The sequence below is a fragment of the Eublepharis macularius genome, chromosome 14, assembly GCF_028583425.1.
Source record: "Eublepharis macularius isolate TG4126 chromosome 14, MPM_Emac_v1.0, whole genome shotgun sequence".
In the NCBI taxonomy this organism is placed as follows: domain Eukaryota; kingdom Metazoa; phylum Chordata; class Lepidosauria; order Squamata; family Eublepharidae; genus Eublepharis; species Eublepharis macularius.
The window spans coordinates 28804983-28823637 of NC_072803.1; the positions used below are offsets into that span (position 1 = coordinate 28804983).

Sequence of the window (18655 nt, forward strand, 5' to 3'; positions counted from 1 at the left end):
GCAGAGCAGAAGACAATGCCCTCCTCCCCTTCACCCAGCCAGGGTCAGGAGCGGAGCAGGTGGCCATGACTGCCCACCCAGCCGAGATTAGGCATGGAGCAGGTGGCAATGCCCGCCTTCCCCCCTCATGTGGCTGGGATCAGGAGCAGAGTAGGCAAAGCCCACCCACCCCGCTTTCACCCAGCCGGGATTAGGCATGGAGCAAGAGGCACTGTCCAACCCCTCTTCACCCGGCCAGGATCAGGTGCAGAGCAGGCAGCAATACTCACCCTCCCTTCACCCACCGATGGATCAGGAGCAGAGCAGGTGGTAATGGCTGCCCCTCCTTCCTCCTCCAGAGTCAGGTATGGAGCAGGTTGCAATGCCTGCCTCCTCTTCAGCCAGCTGAGATCAAGCACAGAGCAGAAAACAATTCCTACCCCCCCCCTCTTCACCCAACCAGGATCAGGAGTGGAGCAGGTGGCAATGTCTGCCTCCTGCCTTCACCCAGCCAGGATCAGTCACGGAGGAGGAGGCAATGCCCGCCTGCCCACTCTCCCCTTTCTAAAGCCCATTGTATTTTTCCCCAAACATAATCATTCCACTATAACTGTCATTCACATCTAGCTTTTCCTATGTGAACAATCCAATCCAATTGTAAATGACAGCTATACTGCAATGGGAATGCAGTATCCAACAATTGCTATTATTGTTTGTTTAGTTCATTTATACCTCACCTTTATCCCCAATGATGCCCTAAAGCATTTTGCATCATTATCTCCTCCATTTTATCCTCACAACCATCCTGTGAGGAAGATTAGGTTGAGAGTGTGTAACTGGCTCACGGTCACACAGGGAACTTCCATGACAGAGCGGGGATTTGAACCTGGGCCTAACCCGGATACTCTCTCCATCTGTTGAATGCTGAATATGTTCCAAAAGGCATAGAAAATTGAGACCTGTGGAGTCAATGAAATAAAGGGGAAGTAGGTGAGGAAGTTTATTCAGCCTGCTTTAGAGATCATAGAGAACCCTACATGGGATGGTTTCGAGGGATGGAGTGGGATTTCCAAATTGCTACCGCTTCCATGGTTCCTCGCGGTCCTCTAGCTTATCGTGCAGCAATGGCTTGTGGGATAGGGTCACAGGGCATATCCTCATTACAGAGCACCACTGAAAAGGGAATCAGTGATCTTACCAGAGGTGGCCATGAAGAAGCAAGAGAGGACCACGTGCCGTGTGCGGGGAACCACGGCTGCAGCACTGTACAGGCACCCAGCTACCAAGTGGCTAGCAGAAACTGGTGCTAGCATGCAATGTCAGTAATCTACAATGAGTTCCACTAGACAGTGTGGGTCAAGCTAAACGAGACATCAGGCACAGGTTCATTCCAATGGCCAGTGACACAATTTTGCCTGTCTTTGAAAGACAGAGATGTTTGGACTCACTGGGGAATGGGAGGAATTCCCTTGCAACCTTCCACCACCTTTGGGTGGTAGCACAGCAGTAGCCACACATCTGGGGCTGTGGACCATCATACACCGCTGCCACCATCCTCCTGCCTTCCTTTCCTTACAGAGTGCAGGTATGCAGGCACCCAGAGTGAGGGCGGAGGGAGGGAACTGGTCATGCAACTGGTATAGGCAGTGGAGAGCTGCTAGGAATGCCTACCTTCCCATGCAGCTCTAGCTTTGAAAACCACAGCTCCTGGGTAAAACCGCATTGCTGGCCAGTGGAATAAACCCATGCCTGGCATCTCATATGGTACTGCAACTGTGGACCCAGCAGCTCAGGCAGCTAGGATATTCCCTGTGACCCACCCCATGAGCCGCTGATGCTCAAATACACATGAATGTAAACAATTGTACACGTACATGCTATCACATATTAAAGACATTCATTTTGAAGGCTGATTGTAGGACAGTTCTATGCACATCTTTAATATATTTATTTATTTAAAATATTTCTCTGCTGCCTTCCCACCCAATTCAGGATTCCGCCTTGGATTACAAAGTCCATCTTTGCTTTCTAAAATGGTACAAGACACACAAGTAAATAAATATTACACATAGCAGTATATAATTTGAATGGGGAGCCAGGCAATGAAACCATTGTTACAAGAATTAGAGTGTGACATGCTCGTCCTTCTTTCCATCTGTGAACTGTCAGAAAGGATGCCATTGTGATTCTAGCTCTTCAGGTTTTATGGATACTTTCTGGGCACGGCTTGCATAAGAAGAAATCATGAATTAAGATGCCATTAAAATTTTATCATCATCTAGACTTTTGGCAGTATAGCAGAGAGGATTGCTTATTCCAAGCCCATTCACTTGCAACATAGCAAGGAACGTCCAGACATTTACAGCTCTCTTTACAAATACTGGATACTCCCTTGTACATGTACTGAAGATTCTTTTGGACAGAGCACCTGCAAGCCAGGGCCTTGTTTATTCCTTTTGACTCTGTCTGACAGTACGTGTTTCCCCCCCCCCCCTGGTAAGGCTAGCTGGAGGTCAAATTTTTCAGCATGGCAGTCAGAATATGGTTGCCAACTCCACCATGGGAAATCCCTGGTAATATAGGGGAGGATGTTTTTTGGAGAGGGCAATGGAGATATGACATCACTTCCATTTCTCCAGGCTTTATGGTATATTGTAGAGACCACTCTTTGAAGTTGCCACGTCCTCCAAGGGAACTGATCTCTGTTCTCTAGAGATCAGTAGTCATCATGAATGGAGAACTCCAACCCCCAACTATGTCAGGATCACATCAAACCCTATCAAAGGAAGGAACAGACCAAATCCTCTTATTACACAAACCAGGGCACCTGCCTGGCTGGGAAGCTTTTATGGGGCGGTATTTGGGTGCTATGCCAGCACCTGCAAGAATCTGACTTGAAGAGGATAGGTAGGGATGGGTGCTGGAGCAAGACTGGTGCATAGATTTTATATGTGGCTTCTGATGAGATTGCAACCTGCATCTATAATGTCACATTGTACACATCAACAGTACTGTCCTGTGCATCATTATACCCTTCTAAATGTGTTGACTTCAAAGGGCGTAACTCAGGATGGCACTGGAAATGACCCACAGTTGAAACTGTGAACTGTCCCCATAGCAAAGTACTATGTTTGGGGTTATGTACTGGTATATAAAAAATTTTGTCTGTAGTGGCTGTTTCACACGTACAAATAACAGTTTGCTGCTATAGTCATGGAGTGATAGATATGAGGGTGTGAACTCGCTTTTTATTCATATGCCCTTCTGCTTTCATATAAAACAAAGGATGGAGCCTACCCAAAGACAGGCATGAAATCTATCAGCAGCGAGGAGAAGAGGTCTCTCCTGCCTGAGCTGATAAGAACATGGTTTTGGATCAAACTTGATGCCTCGATGTCTTATGCTCCTTTTTCAAATACCAAATTGAAAAGGCTGCATTGGTGTTATTCTGACAGATGGCAACATTTATACAGGTATAAAGTGTCACATTCTGAAGGGCAACCTTGGTTAAATGTGCATAGACAGCACTTAATTTATTTGTTCAAGGCCTTTGTATATCTCTTTTCCACTACAGCCAGAAGTGTTTTCCAATAATGATTCAATACAATATGCCATGAAACATCATTATAATCTAAAACAAATCTTTAGCAACACCCTTAACAAATAAAACCAAGAAAAAGCCCAGCCAAAGAGCCCTGCTTTCCGTGCTGTCTTAAAAGAGAGCAAAGATTATTCAGCTCTCACCTCACTAGGCAGCCCCAGTGTCTGTGACTGATTTAACTTCCCTTGAAGAAAGGATGGAAAGTAGGCATTGCCAGGTAGGGTAGAGTTGACACATGGGCCTGCTAGAGAGAGTTGGTACTTCAGATAGGGGTGTCCCAGGCCACAGAAGTCAAAACCAGCATGTTGAATTGAGCTTGGCAAAAAAGTGAGAGACTAACAGCTGAAGCATATACTACTTACAAGTCTAGCAGTGTCAATCCTGGCTAGCAATAGCACGCTGGGATTTTTTTCTTGAAGCTTATGTTCTCAGGCATTGGGGGATGGGACCCAATATGGATTGGGACCATGACACACAGAGAGATGGAGCTTTAGCCTCCCCCCATGACATGTGGCCTACCTGAAAGGGACCCAAGAAACCACTATGTGTCCTGTTAGAGAAACTAGTATGTTTCACACATATATACACATGGCACCCCAGGGACATTTCAGGTCAGAAAAATAACTCAGGAAGAGGCTTAGAACTCTATTCATGTATGCCATGTTCCCCAACCAAATTGCCCCCCATGCCCCCCCACACACACATATTTGAGAATTTTAAGTTCCAACAGGGAATGCTAAACCATTGTTGACCGCATGATAGAGCTGACCCAGGGTGGACCCATAAACAATATAATGTGTACCTAGGCCCCAACAGCCAATGCAGTTAACCTAATATAGATTTCATGTGACTGAAATGACTAGACCCAGTGAACAAATGGTCTGCTGCATTTAACAGCAATTTCTGGTTTGTTCACAGGCAGCCCCATGACCAACACATTGAAATAGTCCAGTCTTTAGGTCAGAGTAGCACAAATCAGTGCAAGAGATTGGGTGGATCCAAGAGGAGAGGCGATTTTTTGTATATAGAGGGATTGTGCAATAAGAATGCTGTGATGTTTTTACTAAATGTGTTTTAATTATCATGCTGCTTGTTTTATATTTTTTCTGTGATCTACAAGACTTTGTGGTATAAAATCATCCTCTTTCTACATTTTCTCCATTCTCAATATCCTCTTTCCCAAACCTGCTTCAAGTGGATTTGTGAAGAATGAATGCAGTCCAAGCAGTGTCTGGATGGGAGGGGGTACATTTTCAAAGATCCCATCCATGCTGCCATCATTTCTTTGTCATTAGCCTAGGATTGCCAACCTCCGGGTGGGATCTGGAGAGCTCCTGGAAATACAACTGATCTCCAGATGACAGGGATCACTTCCCCTGGAGAAAATAACAGCTTGGGAGGGTGGACTCTATGGCATTAATCTCCACTGAGATCCCTCCCCAAACCCCAGGCTCCACCCTTCAATCTCCAGACCCACAGTTGGTAACCCCATGCTAACCTTTTGTGGATGCCCATTCTCCCCCACACCCATACCACCCATAATAGCTTTTCAAAAAGAAATCAGTAAAGGAGCTATAATTCTGTAGAAATTACCTTTAAATTTTTTTTAAAGCCTCAAAAAGCTCTCCAGTGGTGCAGAGAGGAAAATGGCTGCTGCAGAGGAAAGGGCACCAACCACTCTTGGGTGAAAGCTCTGCTGCCTCTGTGAATGCCTCGGTGGCAATAAAAGCAACATGAAGAATCCTCCCTGCATGAAAGCAGACTTCTTGTTCCCTCTGACTCATTTGACCACAGCATTCTTCCCTCAGCCCAGGACTGAATCAGCTGCTTCTGGTGGCTTAGACAAAGATATATATCCATATATATATCCATATATAAAAGTGTGTCATCCTAATTCAACTGCAAAGCTGCAGGTGAGAAGAATATATGAAGAGCCCTGCTGGACTGGACCAGTGGTCCATCTATTCCAGCATCCTCTTTCACACAGCAGCCAAATAGTTGCCCTGGAGGGCCAAACAAACAGGGTATAGAGACCGAGACCTTCCTCTGATGCTACCTCCTATTGTTGGGTTTCAGAGGTTTGCTGTCTTTGTTGACTGAGGCTCCTTTTTGTCACCATTGCTAATAGCCTTTGATGGGCCTCTTCTCCATGAATATCTCTAATCTCCTTTTAAAGAAATCTTTGCTTGTGGCCATCACTCTGTCCATTGGCAGTGAGTTCCACAGTTCAGTTACTCAAGTAGAGAAGCATTTCCTTTTTGTCTGTCCTGAACCTGTCTCCCAGCAACTTCACTGGGTGCCTTTAAGTTCTAGCATTATTGGAAAGGGAGGAAAAGCTTCCTCTATCCAATTTGTATACTCCATGCATAGTTTTATAAACCTCTGCCATGTTGCCACTTAGCCACCTTCTTTTTTAAATTGAAAAATCCCAGACCTTTCATGATGAGAAAGGTGCTCCAACTCCCTAACCATCTTAGTTGCCCTCCTTTGTACTTTTTCCAGCTCTGCAATGTCCTCTTTGAGGTGACTGTAAGTATTCCAAATAAGACCGTACCATAGCTCTATGGGCATTACAAGATTGGCCTTATATTTTCAATGCCTTTCCTATGTGTGTGCTTGTAGTGTTGCAATGAAGTGATGGGGTGATCTTTCACACATAATCCATTTGTACACATTCTATATCACTGTATTGCTTAATTAGTTAATCAGCTTGCCGGAAAATCATATCTTAGGCACGTGTCTAACCTTTGATTGGTTAGCTGCAGGGCTTTCCTGCATTTGACTGGTTGTTTTCCTTGGCTGTGTTGTCCTTTCTTCCCTTTTTGAATTACAGACAGTAGCTAAAGAAATCAGTATAGCTATGATCATGGCCAATCACAGGACTGAGGAGATGTCACTTTGGAAGAATATTGTTCTTTGAAGCACCTTACACCATTTTTGCCCTATTCATCAATAAATAATGTTGCTGTGTTTGTAGTCCTTATTCACAAAATTCATACACAGAAACTGTGCCAGTGTATGTTATCTGAAGAAGTGAGCTGTGACTCACAAAAGCTCATACCCTACCACAATTTTTGTTAGTCTTATAGGTGCAACTGGACTCTTGCTCTTTTCTCCTGCTACAAACAGACTAGCACAGCTACCCATCTTGAGTGTATGTAGGTATGGCGGGGGGGAGGGATAGTTAATACTAAGGCAAATTCAGCTTCAGAATCACCAAACCACCAGTAAATCTTCATCAATACCAAGAAATGCTTTTATAGCATTCTGATTTGTGAATAATGAATCATGAACTTTTGAATAGACCCAGTGCTTTTTTTGTTTGTTTTTAAAAAGGTGCCGGTACTCATATATATGGTTGCACTGATTTCCGCTAGTTCTCCCCTCAGGACATCGGCGAGCGTCCCCAAAGGTGCCAGTACTCAGTATCAGTGAGTCCTTCCACCAAAAAAAAACCCAGAATAGACCAGTTAGTGTGTTGGACCATTGCTGGCGGGCATCCATTTCATTGGTTTCTATACTTTTTGCAGATGGCATGCTGGGCATTCTTCTGGAGGCAGGAAAGGGAACACTGGTGATGAGAAGAATCTCCTCGCCCCAGATAGATAGCAAGCCAATGTTTTCCCTTTCTCTCCAGGAGACCCAATGTACTCTCACAAGCTTGTCTTTCCACTTAGATTGCATGCTGAAAAGGAACCAGCTCACAGAGCATGAAAATGGCAGCCAGGCATGATGCTCCCGTGTGCTCTTACAAAGAATGTTCCAGGTGGCATCAAGGAGAGGATTGGCTGCTTGTTTCTGATTATTTAATTGGTTGTTGCTGATTTATTTAGCACACGCCTGGCCTATTGCGATTTCAATATATCATTAGCATGCAATTTAAAAAAAACATGCACTGCTCACCACATACCAAAACAAAATGGCAAGGTGGGCAGAGAAATGAGAAATTGGGCAGGCATTACAAACAGGTGAAAAAATGAAATCAGACCATTTCAAAAAAAACCCCATAGGAATGGGTTTCAGAAAGAGTGGAGAAAAAACATAGAAAACCTAGGACAGCAAGGGACATGCAACAAAGCTGTGAGGAAATGCTGGTGTGTGTGTGTGTGTGTGAAACCGTAACCAAGGGAAATGAAACCAGAGCAGTAAGGCTGTCTGGAAGATGGCAAAGACTTGGCCAAAGGAAGAAATTGAACATATGAAGCTGCCTTATACTGAGTCATACTATTTGTCTGTTACAGTCAGTACTGTCTACTCTGACTGGCAACAACTTTAAAGGGTGGCAGGTCAAGGTCTTCCCCATCCCCTACAACCTGACTTTTTTGACTGGAAATAGCAGGGGTTGAACGTGGGACCTTCTGCATGCCAAGCGGACGCTCTGCCACTCAGCCACAGCCACCTTTAACTGGCCCGAGTAACAAAAAAGATTCTTGAAAAGGAATTAGCCAGAGGAGATCATATGGTAATACCTGATCCCTAATACCAACTTGCATACAAACATAAGAATTAATTGGCTAGAACAGACCAAAGGTCCCTCTAATCCAGTATCCTGTTTCCAACATCCCCCAGGCGAGTGCAGCAAGAAAGCCCACAAGCAATGTACAAAGGCTCTTCCCTTGTTATTTCTCCCCCAACATCTGCTATTCAGAGGTATACTGCCCCTGAACATGGAGGTTCAGTTTAGCCATTATGGCTAATAGCCATTAAGAGATTAATCCTCTGAGAATTTGTCTAATTTTTTTGTAAAGCCCTCTAAGCTAAGCCCCACAGCACATATCCTTTAATTAATTAGTTAGTTAATTAATTGCCTTTATAGCTGCCTTTTCTACCATCATTCAACTCAGGATGGTATACATGGGGTTCCCATGAGATCCCCTGATCAGGCACTGACTGGACCCAAATCTGCTTAGCTTCATCAAGGTTGCTGGATCATGGGCCTATAATAGTCATACCATTTTTGGTAGTGGGTTTCAGATGAGGCTTTGCATAAGGGATCTTCTTAGATAGTGCAGTTATTCCTTACCATTGCATGGAGCTGTACCTTCCTTCCTTCATATCTGACTTGACATTCTCAGAATCTTGGCCCTCAACATAGTGGAAGGTGCGCCTTGACACTCTTGTTAAACTCAAGTACTCTGTTTAAGAAGTATGGTCCAGGTTCATTTCAAATGACAATCTCAGTGATGATGAGCAATGTTAGGGTCAGCTGACAACCCAAGCAGCAACTAAGACATGCCAGGGTATCTCTGTGCTGTGGGTGAGTGCAGCGGGAGGATGTCTGGGATAAGATACATAAATCCTAGCCATAGGTTCAGGATCAGTCCAGAATGGGAGTAGACATGGATTGTTTTCACATGGAGGCTTTGCTCCATGAGCCTACTTCCAAACTGCTGCAGATTGGAAAGGATTGACCATATTGCTTCATGCAGTCTTTTACCTTCTGTGTTTTCCGCATATCTACGGCTAATATTCAAATCCTGCTTTGGTGCAATCTTTTGTTTGGCTCCGTTGTAGTATGGATGGGAAGGTACAGATTTCTGCATTTCCCACCCACATCCAGCACAATTTTGTCACCATTTCCATTCATACCTGCACCACTGCCCCCCTTTCTGGTTGCTAGCAGGCTTTTACCAATTTTATGAATTGAAAGAAGGTATATCTCTATAGTATTGTAAGTCTGTAGCAATACACTTATTGCCATTTTTTTAACTGGCAAAAGCCTGCCAGTAGCCAGGGTGGGAGGTGGCAGAAGTGAGGGGAATTAATGGGGAGTTGCATCCTTGCCAATGTGAATGCAAAGCCATTCACAGCAGCAGCAGCAATGAGAACAAAACAGGGAATTGTCCTCATGCGGAAACAACCATGGTCATAACAAACTGAGTAATCCCAAGGCAAGTGCCATGTTTGGGGAGGCAGGGTGCTGTGCCAGCAAGGAGAAGCCAGAGCAGAGTCAGAAGGCAGACAGAGACAGAAAGAGGCCCATTGGCTCAATTCCAGCAGTGGAACATAGAGGAAATAAGAGCCTACATCAGGGGCAGCCAAGGTCAAACATCTGGCAGTCAGTGCAAGAGGACTGAACCCTGGCACATGCATTATCTACAGTAGCTAATCTCACTCAAAGGGTAAAGAAGTGGGCAAGCACTTCTCACTTAAAGTCCACACAATGCACGTGTGCTCCATACGTATGGTAACCTAATCTTGCTCAGTGTTTCACTCTCAGCAGGTCATTCAAACCTAGCAGCAAAGCTCTTTCTTTCTTATAGCAAAAATGAAAAAGGAGTCTTTCAGCCCCTTAAACATTATCAGATGTATCATGGTATAAGCTGTCATGGACCCAAACTCATTTTGGCAGATCTATGAAACGTAGCCTGACTTGAATAGCCTAGGCAAGCTAAGTAGGGTCGGTCTTGGTTAGTAATTATATGAGAGAGCTCCAAAGAAGACCAGGGTTGCAGAGGCAAGCAATGGCAAACCACCTCAGTCTCTTGCCTTGAAAACCCTCTTGAAGTTGCCATAAGTCAACTATGTGTGATTCTGCACACGTTGGATAATGCACTTCCTCTTTATGGATCATTTGGAACAGATTTTTTTGTGTGCGGAACAAAAAATCCACCTCAAACGATTGATAAAGTGCATTGAAAGTGCATTATCCAACGTGTGCGGAATCAGCCTATGACTTGATGGTACTTTCCACCACCACATGAAGCGTAGCTCGCATGCACACATACTCACACGAATATAGAGGAGGGAAGGGGTAACATTAGGGTTCAAAGATAATTTGCAAGCATTTGCAACATTTCGATGTAAAACTCAAAAGGATACAAGACAAGCACAATTACCGTTCCCAACAGCTGTAAGTGGAGAGAACACAGCCTCCTTAAGTGTTGTTAAACTAATCTCTTTTGTTAAGTGCATGGAGAATTACATTATCACCATGGTCATGCTCTAATGTTTAGCCAATTAAACAGTGAGATTACTTAATTTAAAATCTTTTGATTGGGTTAAAAGCAGCAAAATTGTGTGTGTGTGTATTTGTCTCTTAGAAGGGGCATTCCTCCTTCTTGAGAGTTGGTATGATCTAGTGGGGGAGGGAAGGCGGCATGATATAATCCGATCTCGTCAGATCTCAGAAGCTAAGCAGGGTCAGTACTTGGGTGGGAGACCACCAAGAAAAGCTCTGCAGAGGAAGGCACTGGCAAACCACCTCTGCTTCTCACTTGCCTTGACAGCCCCCTTGCTGGGGCTGCCATAAGTCAGGTGTGACTTTAGGGCACTTGGCACACACGTGATATAATGGTTAATGGTGTAATGGGTAGTATTACACCAGGATCTGGCAGACCCAGGTTCAAATCCCCAATCTGCCATGGAAGCTTGCTGGGTGACTGTGGGTCAGTCACCCTGAATCAGCCTGAAAAGGCCATTGAAAGGATCAAATGTTAGAGGAGAGGAGCCAGTTTAGTGTAGTGGTTAAGAGCACTGGACTCTAATCTGGAAAGCCAGGTTTGATTCCCCACTCCTCCACTAGAAGCCAGCTGGGTGACCTTGGGTCAGTCACAGATTCTAGCTCTCTCAGCCCCACCCACCTCACAGGGTGTTTTGTTGTAGGGATAATAATAACATACTTTGTAAACCACTCTAAGTGGGTCTTAAGTCATCCTGAAGGGCGGTATACAAATCAAATGTTGTTGTTATGTTGGTTGGAACTCCTTGGAAGAAGGGTGGGATGAAAAAGTATTGAATAATAATTTTATACAAAGGAGGAATTGCCTTACCTGAGGGCTGCCAAATGGGAAGTTCAAAGGGGACAACAAAATTCTGGGGGCCCTAGGAGCCTGGCAAGATGTTTCTGAAGCACTCCTGTGTTTCACACTCCTTTTACTGAGTGGGAAGGAAAGGCGAAATATGTCATTGGGTCAGCAAATCTCAGTCTGATTTACTTCACAGCGCTGTGTTGAATACAAAATCAGGGTTGATCATGCCCTAAACTTCTTGGAGAAAGAGGAGTATTTATAAGTCTGAAGAATGGGGGGAAATATGATCACATATGACCACATCATTAGTCTATTCATACTAACAGCAAGTCCTGTCATTTGTTTTCATGGGATGTTTTTGTATATAATCTGGCAGGTGTGAGAAGACACTGAGGGAAATTTTTGTCTGGAGCTCTGTGGTGGCTCTTGGCAGCCCTGCCTCTTCTTGGATGGGGCTTGCTGTAATTTATGTTTGATCTAAAAACAAAGAATTTTTTTTTCCTTCAGAACTATACGTTTATTACAATGCAAGTGTATGCAGATCTAACCAATTTCTTTTTAAAACGTTAAGCATGATATTAAGGTATCTTTAATCAAGAGGGCAAACCCATTTCATGACTAAGATATTAGCTGAGGCTAAAGAGTAGAAACCAGGATATATGAAATGACTGTAAGCCATGGTCAGGTGGTATAGTGGTTACAGTTCTGGTCTAAGAGCTGGGAGATCCAGGCCCAGACTCCCACTCTGCCATGGAAGCTAACTGGATAATGCTGGGTCATCACTCTCTCTCAGCCTAACCTACCTCACAGGGTTGTTGTTGTGAGGACAAAATGGGGGAGAGGAAAATATAAGCTGCTTTGGGACCTCATTGGGGTCCCAAACTGAGAGCCAGTTTGGTGTAGTGGTTAAGAGCAACAGGACTCTAATCTGGAGAACCAGGTTTGTTTCCTCACTCCTCCACTTGAAGCCAGCTGGGTGACCTTGGGTAAGTCATAGCTCTCTGGAGCTCTGTCATTCTCATCCACCTCTCAGGGTGTTTTGTTGTGGGGATAATAATAACATACTTTGTATACCACTCTGAGTGGGTGTTAAGTTGTCCTGAAGGGTAGTATATAAATCAAATGTTATTATTGTTATAAGTATTGAAAGAAAGAAAGAAAGAAAGAAAGAAAGAAAGAAAGAAAGAAAGAAAGAAAGAAAGAAAGAAAGAAAGAAAGAAAGACGTTAGCAAATATGAACAGAGAATCAAGTGAATGGAGATAAAGGTTTTATGTTTAACCTGGAAGACTTTATTTGATGCAGGCTCATCTATACCCAACTTCAATAAAAGTGGGTGTGGTCAGGCTTGTGGAGGTGAACAGAGACTTTTGCAGCTGGTTCGAGGGCCCAGGCTCATCAGGTCAAATCTATTGTTGGTCTGTTACCAGGAGCAATTTGGATGCTCGGCCATGGTACAAATGGCTTTGTGATTTCCCAACTATTTATTTAGGTGCAGAGGAGTTAGCCGTGTTAGTCTGTAGTAGCAAAATCAAAAAGAGTCCAGTAGCACCTTTAAGACTAACCGACTTTATTGTAGCATAAGCTTTCGAGAATCACAGTTCTCTTCGTCAGATGCATTCTCGAAAGCTTATGCTACAATAAAGTTGGTTAGTCTTAAAGGTGCTACTGGACACTTTTTGATTTATTTATTTAGGCTATTTCTTCAGAGTCTTGCTCAAGGTGGCTTGCAATTAAAATCACATCACAATGTTTAAAACAAGCCATTATGTCAAAGTGAATTAGCAGAATTCAGACCATGAGATGGTATGAGATGGCTGACTTATTCCAAGAGACCGTAGGCCATCTACTGCAATGGGCAGCTGATCTCAGGCCAAGAAAGGTCAGTCTTAACACCTGCTTCCTGACATCCTATAACTGAAGATGCCAGGGACTGAGCCTTGGACCTTCTGTATTTGAGGCATGTGCCAGGGCTTTTTTTCAGCTGGAATGCGGTGGAACGGAGTTCCGGAACCTCTAGAAAATGGTCACATGGCTGGTGGCCCCACCCCCTAATCCCCAAACAGAGGGGAGTTTAGATTGCCCTCCGCACCACTCGCTGAGGGCAATCTAAACTCCCCTCTGTCTGGAGATCAGGGGGCGGGGCCACCGGCCATATGACCATTTTCTCCGAGGGCAACCCACTGAGTTCCACCACCTCTTTTCCCAGAAAAAAAGCTCTGTCGATAACTGACTACAAAATGTATAGAATACCTTGTATACCTTGTGCCTTTTGTGCATTTCCCCCCCCCAGCAGTTGCATAATGACATCACTTCCAGAAGTGATGTCATTATGCCATCCATAGGAGCCCTCCCACACTTCACGTGGGGCCAATTCTTTGAGCATGGGCTCTAAATGAAGCATGGGCGCACTCCCACAGCTGGCGCAATGACATCACTTCTAGAAGTGATATTGTCACATCTGCTAACAGCATGCATGCCGCACGTGTTCCCAGGGTGCCTGCCAGTGACGAGCAACCTCAGGGTTGCTGAAAACCGCCCACTGGTCACCAAGGACCAGCAGGTAAGCAGGTAAACTGACAGGAGATTGTCCACCACTAGCGTGCACCTGGGATCCCTCAAAGTAACAGTTCCACAAAAACACCTTGCTAGCCTCCGTCCATTCTCACATAAGAGTCTGCTGGAACAGACTAATGGGCCCCGTCTGGTCCAGCATCCTCTTTCACAGAGTGGCCAACCAGTTGTTCAGGACAGCCAACAAACAGGGTGCATAGGATGTTGCCTCCTAGATGTTGCCTCTGTCATTAATATCATGAATAGAGTTACAGCACAATCCCAAGCAAATTTAACCCAGTGTAAGCTCATTGAAATCAATGTGCTTAGACCAGAGTAACTCTGCTCAGGATTGCATGGTAAATCATACAACTTAGTGCTTCCAGGAATATAACCTTTGCCCCCCCTCCCTCCCTCCCTCCCTCCCTCTGTCCCTCACACACACACACACACACACAGAGAGAGAGAGAGAGAGAGAGAGAGAGAGAGAGAGACATTATATAGCAGCAGACCTAGATTTATGACGGACCTTTGCTCTCTGATTAATATACCAATACAATGCACATGTTTTTCAACAGTCCCATTCACATGTTACATTTGTGATGTACGGGTGAATTGGTCCATCAGAGTTTGCAGAAAGCATGGTCAGAAGAGATGAGCACAAATGGTTAAGGCTGAAATTGTGGCTCTTGATGTTAGAGGGGATAGGCTCCCTCAGTGAATATCTAATCATGGCAGGGGCACATCAGCAGACCTTTCTAAGATGTGGCATGAGCGCAGGCATCAGTATGGTGTTTCAGGCAGAAATGGCTTAAATGATGCCTCCTGTTTCAAACCTTCCAAGAGTGTTCATGTTAGTAAGAAATTTATTTTCACCCCCTGGGTGTGACTGTGATAAAAAAAAAAATTAAAGCTGCTGAGTTACCTGAATTACTTTATGAAAAGTGCATTCTCCAGTGCTGCTAAAAGTTTGTCAGGTGTCAGCTTCCTCTGATCTTCAAAGCTATGAATGCAAGCTCTTTTACGGCAAAAGAAAGTGCAGAGTCCAGCAATATTCTTTGGCTTATATCCCAGATGGTCTTGTTTGAAATGACTTATATTTCTCTTAGAAAGCAACCCTACACAGTCAGCCAGAGCTGTTTGGAGGGGGGGGGGGTGTTAAAAGATGTTTGCTGAAGGAAAGGAGAGAGATTATGGCACAGCCATTGCTGTGTCCAGGAAAACAAGGTTGAGGACTGTGTTTGAAATAAGCCATGTAGATTCCTGCCAGCATTTCTGGTAGGCTAGTGACTAATCATTTTGGACACACATGGAGTTGTAACTGAATCGTGTCCCCACATGTGGCAACAAATTAAAAAGATTAAAAATGGGCTGTTCCTCTCCACCCACTTTCCCTCCCCCTGCTAGCTGTACTATTTTCTCAGTAAGTGATGATTAGAGGTGACCGCCTAGAGTGGCATGTATGGAGGGTGGTTCATGTAGTACTCTACAGGACATAAAGCCAGAGGCAATGAGAAACAAGATGCAGTTGGGTTTAATATTTTGCAAACAGCAGCGGTACCAGTGTGTGTTGGGTGGGGGACAGATACATCTTATTCAATTAGAGGTACCAGCAAAGCTGGCTTAGTGCTATGCCTCTTATTTCTGAGACCTTCTTTTATTTACTTCATTTATGCTCCACCTTTTCCTCCAATGGGGCCCAAAGTGGCTTACATCATTCTCTTCTCCATTTTATCATAATAAACCTGTAAAGTTGGTGAGTCTGCAGGCCTAAGATCAGCCAGCAGAGCGGGGATTCGAACCATGGTCTTCGGGATTCTAGCCTGACAATCTAACCGTTACCAGCATGCTGGCTCATTCAAGCCTGCCATTTGTTAGCACCATGGTCTGTTCTATGCACACAAGGTAAGCCTTCATTGGATCTCAGAGGCCAATTTCCTCCCCCTCCCCAATATCTTCACTGGCCAGTTATGGTATGGCTGTGGGAAACTAATATATTCTCCATCTCTCTTGGTTCACAACTGTCCTCCTTCTGCAGGGCCACAGGTGATCCATGACTGCATCTGGCTGCCTAGCAACCAAGCCCCCTTTCTCTTGCCTGACTTTGGAAATGTAACCAGCATTGACTCCTCAGCATCTACTTTTTGCATGAGGCTCAGACCAATCTCCAAGGAGTGTCACTGCCTGCTGGATTCAAGGGGGGAGATACTCTCTCTGATTCAATATTGGACTATATCAAGTTCTTAGGGTGTGAAACCTCCTGTTCTGGAGGAGTTCCACGGCATTCCCTGAAACTGCTCCAGAACAAGCAGATGGTGGATCAGGGCAGCTAGACTAAGAAGAATAGTTTTTTTTATTTGTTCTGGCTTTGCCAGGCATCATCTTTGTCTGGCAACTGCATACAGTCTTGGAAAGCATCTCAGATGGGTGGAGCTTTCCTATTAGAGTACTGCTTGGAAAATGCTTGGGGAGGGTGTTGCTAGTAATGTATTTGGGGGTTGGAAGGAAAGCTGAGTTGTTCCGCACTGTCCTTGATGGTCTACCCGTGGGGATAATGTCTGAGCAGTTTCTGCCCCCTTCAGCCCAGATGCAGTGGGGCAAACTCTCAGGCCAGCCGAGGTCCAAGTGCAGCCACTCACCTTGTCGTTCAGGTTCTGCAGCGCTTCTTTGCCAGAGGCTCTCCGGATCTCCACCTTCCTTCCGAAATCAACAGATGGTTCCCCTCCCTTCCTGCTCTGCCAGGAATAGGGGGACTGAGCCTCGGCTCCGAGGTGGGCCACGTCCTTCTGCTTGGCCACGATCTTGCTGGAGCCGCGTCCCACCGAGAGGGAGTCGAAGTCGATGGTCTTGTTCTCCAAGGAGCCTTCCACCGGGCAGAACATGCCACAGAATTTCTGCCGCGGCTTGGGGCTCCCGGAGCCCAGGTTCTTGAAGAAGGCGGGCACTTCCTCCTCTTCCTCGCCGGGCTTGCCTGCCTGCCTTTTCTCGGCCATGGCTCGGGGCGGGCGGCGTCTCCCGGGCGGGTGTCTCCTTCAAAGGCGTAGCGAGAACAGATCAGAGAATCCACGCCGCTCCTGGAGCGAGCCCGGCGGCGGCGCGGCGAGGCGAGGTGGGCAGGGGCTGCGCCCGGCAGACTCGCGCGTCTTTGTACTGCTCCTCGCCTTCATAGAGCAGACAGGGCTGGTTGGGGACGCCCGAGCTCTGGCCGCGATGCAAAGTTGAGAGGCGGCGGGGGAGGCAGTTACGGCGCAGCCTGGAGGGGTGGATTCAAGTTTCCCAGCATCCAGCTGATGGAGGGGGAGGGGGAGGACAGAAAGAAAAAAACCACCCCACTCTGCAGCAGAAATTGGGGATTGATCCGGAAGTGATGTGACAAGTGAAATGGGCGAATCGACTGGATCAGCTGGGGAAAGGAGCCCCCACCCCCGGCGCACTGCAGCTGCCACAAGTGGTAGGGAGGGAAGCTGGAGGGAGGGGGGTGTCACGAATGAGCAACGCCCCCCTTACAAGGGAGAGAAGCTGGAGGTTTTCCCCTCGGCCACACCCACCTCCCGATCAAACGGGGCTACGGGCGGCCGGATTCTTCCTAACCTCCCCCGCCCCAGGGCAAGGAAAGGGTCCCAGCTGTCGGTTTGTGGAGGGGAAGAATGCTGAGTCACAGACTGAAGGGCGACACTGCCGCGACTTAAGTCCCCCCCCCCCTCCCATGAAAGGAGAATGAAGAGGAGAGGCAGCAAGCTGTGGAGAGGAGAGGTCCTTCCATGGGAATAAGAGGAAATATTCAGTCCACTGGCACGGCTTGTCCTGGGGCATGGGGTCTGCAAAGGTTGACCTTGGCAAAACTGTCATCATGAGGAGAGTAAAATTGCAGCTCAGAGTGTGTACGGGAGGGGTGTGCACTTTGCGACAGGCATTCATGAACAGTCATTGTCTCAGATATCCCCACCCCCAAATGCCCGAGATCCCCAGCCTTTGTGGAGATGAGCCCCCTCCCCCCGGAATCCACCCCCCCCCCAGCCCCGGTTGCAAAACGAGGGTCCTTCCATTGTTGAGCCAGATGGGCTTCCGCCCGCGTGGCTTCGTGGCGCTGTCCCTTCAGCACCACGCTGGGCAGAAGCAGCCGTTGCTTTCTTTTGTGGTGGGAGAAGACCGCTTCCCCTGGTAGGCGCTAGAATGAGGTCGGAAGATGACCAGCGACCACCCGAGAGACGATCTCGGACAAGGACCCAACCCCTGTATTATTAATAATCCCCAGACCACCCACTCAATTAATCTTTACGCCAGCCTTTTGCTCAGCTCTGAGGAAGGTTAACAGATTTTTAATGGTATATTCCTGCGATCTTCTATTTTCAAGCGTTTTTTATAATACTAATAATAAGAGTTACTGGACAATTGACATAAAATACACAGTATTTATTCTAGTGAACTGACAGAGATGTCTTTCTAGCCCCAAAGGTTTGAGATGAAACACAGGGAAAGCTTTGCCAACACCCATCTAAACAATATAATTCAAGATGTTCCTCAGAAGTATTATTATTTTTTAAATCCATATTCAGTATCATCCCCACCCAGTTGGTTTCCCCAAGCAATTTATTGTTATGCATTATTCATCTATTCAGATGCATACCATTAAATGTTAATTTACAATCATCTGTGCCCCCCAGCAATACCAACCCTCTTAGCAAGAAACACAAAAGAACTGGAATTTCCCCTATTTCTTTTCCTTATTACCAAAAAGACCCCTCCCCAAAGCCTAAATCAGTCAAGGTCACA

The 18655-nt window shown here is 45.9% G+C and overlaps 1 protein-coding gene across 2 annotated transcripts in view; it reads right to left on the minus strand.

Moving 5' to 3' along the window:
• The window catches only part of DPYSL2 (dihydropyrimidinase like 2), an 87320-nt gene extending 70445 nt beyond the window's left edge, over positions 1–16875 (minus strand). For both annotated transcript variants that reach the window (XM_054997526.1, XM_054997525.1), the window contains exon 1: positions 16522–16875. In XM_054997526.1, coding sequence (XP_054853501.1) covers positions 16522–16875 — 354 coding nt within the window. The remainder of the gene's footprint in view (positions 1–16521) is intronic.
• Between the last annotated feature and the right edge of the window lie 1780 nt (positions 16876–18655).